Source organism: Malus domestica, chromosome 17, assembly GCF_042453785.1.
Source record: "Malus domestica chromosome 17, GDT2T_hap1".
NCBI lineage: Eukaryota > Viridiplantae > Streptophyta > Magnoliopsida > Rosales > Rosaceae > Malus > Malus domestica.
This window is the reverse complement of record NC_091677.1, coordinates 28,468,262-28,477,706: the sequence shown is the minus strand read 5'-3', so window position 1 is coordinate 28,477,706 and position 9,445 is coordinate 28,468,262. Positions and strand designations below refer to the sequence as shown.

Below are 9,445 nucleotides of genomic sequence, written 5' to 3'. Positions count from 1 at the left end.
TCTTCAACAGAATGCCCGTAATTTCAGCAAAGCTGAGTGTGCATGTGACATGTGCTGACAAGGCTAAAAAAAGCAGGTGCCTCTTCGATTTCTGAGATCGGCCCTCGTGGTCTCTGAGTAGCCTAACTTTTGAGAAAGCAAGCGCCTCTTCGATTTCTGAGATCGGCCTTCGTGGTCTTTGAGCAACCCAGCTTTTGAGAAAGCAAACACCTCTTCGATTTCTGAGGTCGGCCCTCGTGGTCTCTGAGCAACCCAGCTTTTGAGAAAGCAAACGCCTCTTCGATTTCTGGGCAGACGCCTCTTCGATTTCTGAAGCTCCGTCGAGTGCAGATTTTTATAGAGGTTGGCATTAAGTTCCAAAGCACACTTGAATCTTCACCAGTAGAAGCTCCATTCTTGCACTTCTAAGATCTTGATTTGTCCAACCTCTTCTCTCTTCAACACCTTTGAAAATGTCTGGCCCATCCGACCGTCGTTTTGACTTGAACCTCGTTGAAGAGGCAGCCACGCCTTTTCCAGACAACATATGGCGCCCATCCTTCTTATCCCCTACTGGTCCGCTTACCGTTGGGGGATTCCGTGGTGAAGAATGATATGACTGCTGCGGTGGTGGCCAGGAACCTTCTCACTCCCAAAGATAACAGACTACTTTCCAAACGGTCTGATGAGTTGGCTGTTAAGGATTCTCTGGCTCTAAGTGTTCAGTGTGCAGGTTCTGTGTCTAATATGGCCCAGCGCCTATTTGCTCGAACCTGCCAAGTTGAATCATTAGCAGCTGAAGTGATGAGTCTCAAACAAGAGATTAGAGGGCTCAAGCATGAGAATAAACAGTTGCACCGGCTCGCACATGACTATGCTACAAACATGAAGAGGAAGCTTGACCAGATGAAGGAATCTGATGGTCAGGTTTTACTTGATCATCAACGGTTTGTGGGTTTGTTCCAAAGGCATTTATTGCCTTCGTCTTCTGGGGCTGTACCGCGTATTGAAGCTCCAAATGATCAACATTCGATGCCTCCTCCTTCTAGGGTTCTGTCCAATACTGAGGCTCCGAATGATCCCCCCCCCGGTGCCTTCTCTTTCTGGGGCTCTACCGACTGCTGAGACTTCTCCTAAGCAACCTTTGTGAAGGCTCCCTCTTGTTTGTTTATTTTGACTCATGTATATGTACATATTTGTAACTTATCGGAGATATCAATAAATAAGTTTTGCTTCATTTCAACGTATTGTGTTAAATACACCAAAGCTTTCTTCACTGAGTGGGGTCGGCTATATGAATCTTAGAACGCCATTGTATGAGAAAAAATACGTACCATTGGCACGCGTCAATGAACTTTTTTTTTTTAGCTAGAGAATAGGCTTGTAGTTATTTAGTGTCACTAAATGAAAGCTCTAGAGTTATCTCAGTGTCACACAATGACAATTTCGGTGCTAGACTCGGTCTCGTCTATCTCCCGGCCATGACACTAGCATAACTAAACAAACTAATTATCAGGAATAAGTAGCTCCTAGAAAGTTGCCTGTTATTTGGTTGCAAACTTGCCAAGTTACCCAGCTGAGCCAAACAAGGAAAGAAAAGCGGAGCTGGTTTCGCGTATTAAATCTTTGACATTTCCATCTCACTTGAATCTTGTTGTTAAGGAATTTCTTGATTCCAATCCAATCAAAGTACTAGTATTGTTCAAGAAAGGAAAGCATGGGAGCTGCAAAATCAGCAAGCAGCAGTAGACGGGTGCAACCCTTGTTACCCTTTCAATTCTGTTATCATCGGCATTCTCCTTCAGACTCATCAGTTCAACCTCTGCTGGGCAACCAAAACCAGGTATCTATATATATATATATATATATATATATGTATGTATGTATGTATGTACGTATGTATGTGTATATATATGTGTATATATATATATGACGAGACTGTAGAGACTTGATCGAGTAAGTACATTAATCAAATGATTTTATTAAGTAAGCATATATATTTTCTGTACGTGCATGGGTAGTTTATGGAAGAAGAGGTTGCAGTTGCACTGGAAGCCAATGGGGAAAAGAATGCACGTATCGAGAAAGAAATTCGTGACATAAAGAGCAACCTCTCCAGGCTAGAAGCCAAGCTACACTCCCACAGGCCACAGCCAAAGCCTCAAACAGATCAGCTTTCGGTATTATATCGAATCATCATCAACCTTCATCAATAAATTAATTTGGGTCACAAATCAAATCAACCAACTTTTCATGCCCTTTTGATGGGGAATTATAAAGCAACGTCGATTGCATTCTGTTTGTTTTTTTTTTTTAATCTTTTAAGATGTATTACTTATTTATTTATATCATTTATAGATGATGAAGAAACAAGGAGAAGATTATGAAGAATTAAAGAGATTAAATGCCGATTTGGAGGATAAGTTCATGGAGATGGCAAGTACAATTGCTGATATCAAGTGTTCCTTGTCTGGTCTAATGCTGCAGGTAATGTAAATTTTTATGAATTAAAACTAGTTATAATTTCTCCTTTTCGTGATCAATCAATCAGCTTCCATTAAACATGTCGATCATCACATTTATATGTGTGTGTTGTGTGTCTGTGTGTATATATAACAGATGCCTGCAGCGTCCAGTACCACGAGTAAGAGTAGTATGAGTGAGAGCGGCATATATGCAGAAGAAGATGAAGATGATGATCAGATAGCGAGTTTGTTGGCGAATATTTCCACGTTGCTTATCGTTTTGGTATTTTTGATGTCTATACTTATCGGTTTCAGGCTATAGCTCTACCAACTTGTAGAATTTGCAATTGGCATGCACTGCAACATGCATGCAGCAAGACTAGTAGAGTAGTTTGAAGTATCTTTGATTTCGATGATATGGCACATTCAAGTTCTCGGTGTGCTCTACTCATCATGTACTTCGAAATAAAAGATGGAATAGGATCCTAATCAGATCCTCTTTGTGAGGATCCTAGAGATTAGTTTATCCTATATGTTCATCAGTCATTTTGCAATCATAAATCATTTTGAATGAAACACAAACAGTGACTAACAAAAGCTAATCGCACGATGTACGATGAACGATCAAAATGAACTATGTACGATGAACGATCAAAATGAATTGATCTCATGGATCCTCACAAAGAGGATCAGAGAGATCCTCATCCATAAAAGACCAGTGATGTTCCTTTTTTTTAATGTTTTTTAAAAAACAAATTAAGCACACACGAACTAACGATTAAGTATTTAGAAAGATTGATACATTATTGCCATGTAGTAATTCAAGTTGTTTTCACAAAATTACCTGCAGTGCAATTTTAAAGATCTTTCCATATAAGTTTCTTTTCTTCCCTCTAATTTTTATAATTTGCAAATTTTGCTTTCTCAGTAACTTCACTTTTGTATGCACCAGATCAACCAAATTTTTGTACAAACAAAATCTAAACCGTCACAAACGCGCAATGCATCAAAAAGCGAACGACATCTTCAGGCGTTTGATATCTCATATCAAAGTTTATCGATTCGTATTAAACAGCTGTCTGAAAATCCCCAAAGTCGTCATCTGGTATATCTTGAGTGCTTTGATTCCCGGAAGAGCTTGTTTCTTTCGACTCATGTTCCGGTGATTCTGAGGCCTCGTGCTTAGAAGTTCCCTCAAGGTTGAGATTTGAAGGCAAGTTTGAGGAAGACTTGTCAACAGTAGCAGAAGGCGAAAGTGGTGCCGGGGGAGGAGGTGGTGGTTTGATACAAATCAAGGATTCTTTTTTGTTAGCCTTTTTCTCTGGTGAGGAGTTGTTCTCAGAAACCTTGGACTTCACGATTTCAGCAGTTTTCTGTTGACACCGAAAAGAAATTCAATCAGCATGCTCCAGTAAGTAGCATAAGTCAAAACCACACATCTTGAAAGAAAATGCGATGCAGATCACTAACATTCTTTAATTGTAGTACAATAGTCTCCCCCTCTTTTAAGCTGTAATCAACTGAGGAAGTTTGCTGAAATTTTTGTTCCATCTCTTCCGCAGTTTTCTTTTTGTCCAGATATCTTCAAAACAATTTAGAAAGGTACATGAGCTCGATAGACGGAAATTCATCCTCTGATACACATGCATTAAAAATCAAATCAAAAGCTTCTAAAAATGTTATAGTAGAAAATGAAGAATACGCAAAATTGTCACTGTACATATAGGACATACTTCATGTGATCATGCAAGGTGGCTTGGAAATCATAAGCTTCTGTTCCTTCTCGAAATCCAAGGCCAATGAATGCATGCCGAAGTCGACCATCTGCATCAATTTCAATGTAATGAGGATCATACATGACATGAACAAATCAAAGGAAATAAAAATTTGTCTAAGAAGCCCGAAATTGCATTGCTGTCTGGCACAAAACTTTGGGGAAACAGGAATACAAGAGCTAAGAAAAATAAAATGAAACAAAAGAAGTGGCATAATACTTAGATACGAGTTGCAATTCTTGGTCAACTTCCTCGTCTATGATTTTGTGGCAAAACACCACATGATGATGGCACTAATTAACTTCAACGTTCTAGTCTACTCTTGTCCAAGCCACTATGGACAAATGGAAGGCTTGTAATTACTAGCCCTCTCCCACTACAGGCCATCTATTTGGAAGTTTAAAAGTCATGCACGCAGTAAAGGAAAGTTCACATGCCTAGAATGGATATGTATCAGAGGATGAATTTCCATGGTTTCTCTTGATCTAAGGCAATTTTTCACCCAATATCTTCTAGTTCTAGGTACGAATGGAAATACAAGCTAAAACACTCTTTGAATTGTTCCAACAATAGGCTAGTAGGATTCACTAAATCATTAGAGATTGCAACAATGAGAAAGTATATAAGCTCACCAATGTTCTCCTCTACACGTAGAACAAAATATCTGCAGAACAAATAACATTCAGTCACCCTCTAGAAACTAATCAAAATGCATAAGTTAAAACTTACATAAGATTATGCTCCTCGATAAACTTAATGCAAAGGAATCTTCTTGTAAGTAATTTAGGCGCGTGATGTTTTAACATGAGAAGTCCAATAAAGATGCGTTCCAGTTAGTGAGAATTAGGATAAACCTGCTGCTATCAATTACAGGTTCCACTGGATAAGGCTCTCCATTTCTCAAAAACGCCCGAGCATATAGTTCACCTGCAAGGATATATCACCTTACATTTTAAATAACAAAATGTCCCATGCTACAAAAGGAAGGCATACAACACAGTTTACATCTTATATAACAACTAAAATATCCTCACTGGTGTTCTTATCTTCAAGTCTGATAATGCACTCTTCTCCTTTGCTGATTACTTTCAATATCCCTTCCCATACCCATTTGTTTACATCCCATTCATCAGCCCTGAAATAAACTTCAGAGACGTAAAACTCATCTCCAACACATGCAATAAAGAGTTCCGCCAGTAATCAACGCCAATAGATAGATTACTCTTCTTTTTGTTTGTTTGTTCTAACTTCTATGGTTAAGAAGCACCCAATATCCGGACTAATAAAACTCATCTCCGTTTGTTTATCTGTTTATTTGTTGATTCCTTGGTTTTGTGTCAATCTAACTCAATCTCAGAAAACTTATCCCCAAAATAGATTACGAAAAACTCATACAATCTAGCCTAATTGTAAGCTTCATTTTGTGGTAACTAATCGATGTGTGGACCGAATTAAAATTACAAATAACTCATATCAATCATGATAACAGATGGCATCGTATCAGATTAATCATAAATAAACTGTCAGATGAATATCCTATTTTTTATTCCATGAGTTGAGCAAAACCTGTATGAAGCTGCACTTTTCCTCGGCGGTATCTGCAAAAGTTACATTACAAAATAGCTTGACACCACAAATAACTTCAAGAACCGCCATACAAGAGTAACCAAACATTTCTCGCATTATCGAATCCTTATGATTACTTGTAAACTGAAAACCAAGAGCCATGATTTTGTATTTGATGGCAGATCGAAAACAAGCACTAAGTGGTTACTAGCTGAAAAGGGATTTACTGTCAACACTTGAACTAGCAAAACAAAATTAAACTATTCCTCCATTACCCTAATTTTGCACTCAAATTACCACAAATTAAACAAATTTTAATTAACATTTAACTCCGGAATTAACCAACATTGGCAATTGCACGCCTGCAATATTCATTCATTCAACTAGTACATGCACCAATGTTCATCAAGAAATCTAGTTGAATTATGCATTCCCAAGATACCCATTAACAGAATTACTCAAAAAATTCAGGAAAGCACAAGGATTCGGGCACATGATGTATGCATGAATGTAAGTATGTGTGTATGTATATTACCAAGTACACGTAACATTCAGGCACTTGAAAAAGAACAAGCTCCAAAGCTTCAGCTTCCGTTTCTTCTTGCTGGTTCGGTACCACCGGTTCCTTCTCCATCTTCCAGATTTGGGATCAGGATTCAGAAGCACTGAGATGAAATTTGAATCTGAAGTTACCGGTTGCTGAGGGTTGGAACTTGGAACTTGATGGGAACTTGGTAGATTAATTTGGTAGGATTAAAGATTGATAATTTGGTACTCTCTCTCTCTCTCTCTCTCTCTCTCTCTCTCTCTCTCTCTCGGTTTTCTCTCTCTGTAAAAGAGACGATCACAGAGCGAGCTCTTCTTCCTCATTCAGTCATTTTCACGAGTGTCCTCGTCAGTAATATTAAGATACAGCAGGAGCCGTTGGATGAGATTACTTTTTATAAGCGTACGGTTAGGATCGTCAATCTAAGGCTTTTTTTTGGTCGAAGGCTTTTAGTGCTTGCTGATTAAACAAAAAATGGGGATTTTTCGACGGTTGTGATGAGAGTGGAAGGTCCAATGGGAAGATGAGAGTTAGTTTTTTATTTTTTATTTTTTACAAACGGTGTTATCTATAGTTCTAGACTAGAGGGAGGAGGTGAACTTAGAGCACTTCAATGGAAGTTTCTATTTAAAGACTCCAATTATTACTTTTGAGTACTTATTTAAGAATTTAAAGGGAATTTTTGTGTTCCTAAAAGAATATTGCCTCCAATGGTAGAGCCTTTATATTGGACTAAGAATTTTCCCCTTCCTCTTTCCATCCCTTCATCTCACAATCTCTATTTTGTCTTTCTCTTTCTATAAAAAATTAATATAAGATGTTGACGTGACTTAACCGTAACTGTTTAAATAATAGAGGAGGGAGAGAAGGAAAAAATAGAGATGAGAGAATCTTTCTCCTTTTATATTAGTATCCCTAAATTTAAAGTTTTTATTATTTTACGTGATTATTTGATTAGGTGCACATATTTTACTTATGTTAACTATTTTTTAATTAACTAAAAACATTAAAATTAAAAGCATTAAAAGAAAAATCTTCACTCAAGATTGTGGATATGATTTTCCACTCATAGTGCACATTTTTTTGTTTATTTTAACCATTTTTTAATTAATTAAAAGCATTAAAAACTACAATCAAGATTGTAGACTTCATTTTCCACTCAAGGTTGTTCCTATCTATGAGGACATACAATATATATCCAATGAGTTCCTATACCTCAGAGACTCACTTTCGTTCCATTGGAGATTCATTTTGTCCTTATATATACCATTTTATATGATGGTTGTCCCTATTTAGAGCCTCAACTGGAGATGATCTTAACCTCGCAATGAACTAACAATAATTTAGTTTAAATTTGCCTTGACGATAATCAAATCCTAAAACATCTCATTTACAAATAAAAAAAAATATTACTTGACCGTAGTACTAAGTGGTATGAATATGAAAATTAACTAAGAGTTTGATTTGGTAGAGAGAGGTTGCTTGAAGTTGGAGGGTCACCTCATTTCCTCGGTATATGGGATTGCAATGCCCCTTTCACAAGCTTAGATCATTTCCATTTACCAACATCTCTCGTGAAAAAAAAGAAGAAGATTTTCATATGTTGATGCACAAAATCAGCGAAGACTTTGGTACAACAGAAAGTGTCAGGTTTTGTGACCTTCGCTTGGTTGCTTCCGTCACTAGTGAGGATAAGTACGTAAATGAATAGAGACAGAGAAGCAAACACAGGATGTACGTGGTTCACCCAGATTGGCTACGTCCACGGAGTAGAGGAGTTCTTATTAGTAGTGAAGGGTTTACACAAGTACAAAGGATCAAGCTCTCAATTTAGTGAGTTCTTGTGAATGATTTAACACAAAATGGCATTAGGCAATATTGTGGGGGAATGACCCCTATTTATAGAAAAACTTGTAGCTTTGTCACATTGACATGTGTCATGTTATGATTGGTTCTTGATGTCGACACGTGATGCGCTCTGATTGGCTTCTAATCTTGACACGTGTCGAGTAGTGATTGGCCTCCTGGTCGGAGGGGAACTCTTCTGGGTCCTTGACAGTATAGCGTTGGCCGGTGCTCGGTAGTTTCGGGATTGGTCAAGTATGGTACAAACAGTGCTCCCCTAAGTTCCCGAGTGAGGGAAACTCCTCGGTTGGGGACTTGCAAGATCCAATCCCTTGAGTAATCACGAAACTTCTAAGTACCGAAGTGTGGTCTGATCTTCATCTGCCCTTCTCTGGAAGTACCTTTCCTCCATCCGGGAATGGTGTACTTAGCTGATGTTGACGCACAAGGTAATGTATCAATTTCACTTAAAGCTTAGTTGTAGTTTCGGGCTTAGTCAAGTGTGATACAAACCCTATAGTAGGAGTCCCCCAAGTCGCCGAGCTAGGAGATCTGCCGAAAGAGGTGACAGACAAGGTAAGCAGTCAAACTTCCAAGTAAGCAACCCAGGATCAGAGGTTTGACTTCGGCTTCCGGTTGATTGTTCTCCTTCTCCTTGTCTCTCATTCAACTGCCAGGATAAGGAGAAGCAAATGGATAAGAGATGATATGAGATACTTTTGCTTTTGAAGAAGTAACTTTCCACAAGCTTATTCTTGAACTGTGCTGGAGGGTTTTCTGGTGCCCTTCAGAGTATAAGGCCGACTCAAAAATTTGAGGGTCAAAACAAGTCCATCAAATCTAGAGTACGTTCGACCTTGATGATATGGGATACTTTTGCTGTTGACGGAATAATGAATGTGGTATGGAAAGGTGTCATGCTGTAGTGATCTGTTTCAGCTCACCGTTGAACCTTCTGCTTCAATCTTTTGCATGGCAGAAGTGGTGTGCAACCTTTGCATTTTAATGGTCCTTCAGAACATTCCTTCATAGTGACTCATCCACGCTTGGCAGCTTCAGTGTAAATAGCCAATATCTGATCAACTGTCATGAGGTATTTGCCGGTGGAATTCGTGACCTTGACAGCAGTTGAGGATGAGTACTCGATAGCAATGCTAAGTAAGCAACCAGGCAAAGGCTCCAGGCAGTCAGTTCCAAATTGGAGGTTTGATTTCAGGTTCCGACTGACTGCTCTCTTTCTCCTTGTCCTGCAAGTGTGGACAAGGACA

At 38.6% G+C, this 9,445-nt stretch overlaps 2 protein-coding genes across 2 annotated transcripts; one reads left to right on the top strand and one right to left on the bottom strand.

The window, feature by feature from the left end:
* The first annotated feature begins 1,622 nt into the window (after positions 1-1,622).
* LOC103405549 (uncharacterized) lies at positions 1,623-2,970 on the top strand. The gene is made up of 4 exons (XM_008344563.3): positions 1,623-1,822; positions 2,001-2,159; positions 2,338-2,466; positions 2,599-2,970. Exons 1-4 carry the CDS (start codon positions 1,697-1,699, stop codon positions 2,764-2,766), a joined length of 582 nt encoding a protein of 193 aa, XP_008342785.3. The 5' UTR covers positions 1,623-1,696; the 3' UTR covers positions 2,767-2,970.
* Positions 2,971-3,310: 340 nt separating this feature from the next.
* Positions 3,311-6,690, bottom strand: LOC103405548 (uncharacterized). Its single transcript, XM_008344562.4, has 8 exons — positions 6,321-6,690; positions 5,786-5,817; positions 5,254-5,354; positions 5,074-5,146; positions 4,852-4,883; positions 4,178-4,268; positions 3,915-4,026; positions 3,311-3,817 (listed from the first exon to the last, which is right to left on the bottom strand). Exons 1-8 carry the CDS (start codon positions 6,417-6,419, stop codon positions 3,512-3,514), a joined length of 846 nt encoding a protein of 281 aa, XP_008342784.3. The 5' UTR covers positions 6,420-6,690; the 3' UTR covers positions 3,311-3,511.
* Between the last annotated feature and the right edge of the window lie 2,755 nt (positions 6,691-9,445).

Coding starts and splice junctions, on each gene's coding strand:
- LOC103405548 (XM_008344562.4), bottom strand. CDS start 6,419: ATGGAGAAGGAACCGGTGGTACCGAACCAGCAAGAAGAAACGGAAGCT. Junction 5,147..5,253: donor ACTTGAAGATAAGAACACCA/GTGAGGATATTT, acceptor ATATCCTTGCAG/GTGAACTATATGCTCGGGCG. Junction 4,027..4,177: donor ACCTTGCATGATCACATGAA/GTATGTCCTATA, acceptor ATTGTTTTGAAG/ATATCTGGACAAAAAGAAAA.
- LOC103405549 (XM_008344563.3), top strand. CDS start 1,697: ATGGGAGCTGCAAAATCAGCAAGCAGCAGTAGACGGGTGCAACCCTTG. Junction 1,823..2,000: donor TGCTGGGCAACCAAAACCAG/GTATCTATATAT, acceptor GTGCATGGGTAG/TTTATGGAAGAAGAGGTTGC. Junction 2,160..2,337: donor CTCAAACAGATCAGCTTTCG/GTATTATATCGA, acceptor TATCATTTATAG/ATGATGAAGAAACAAGGAGA.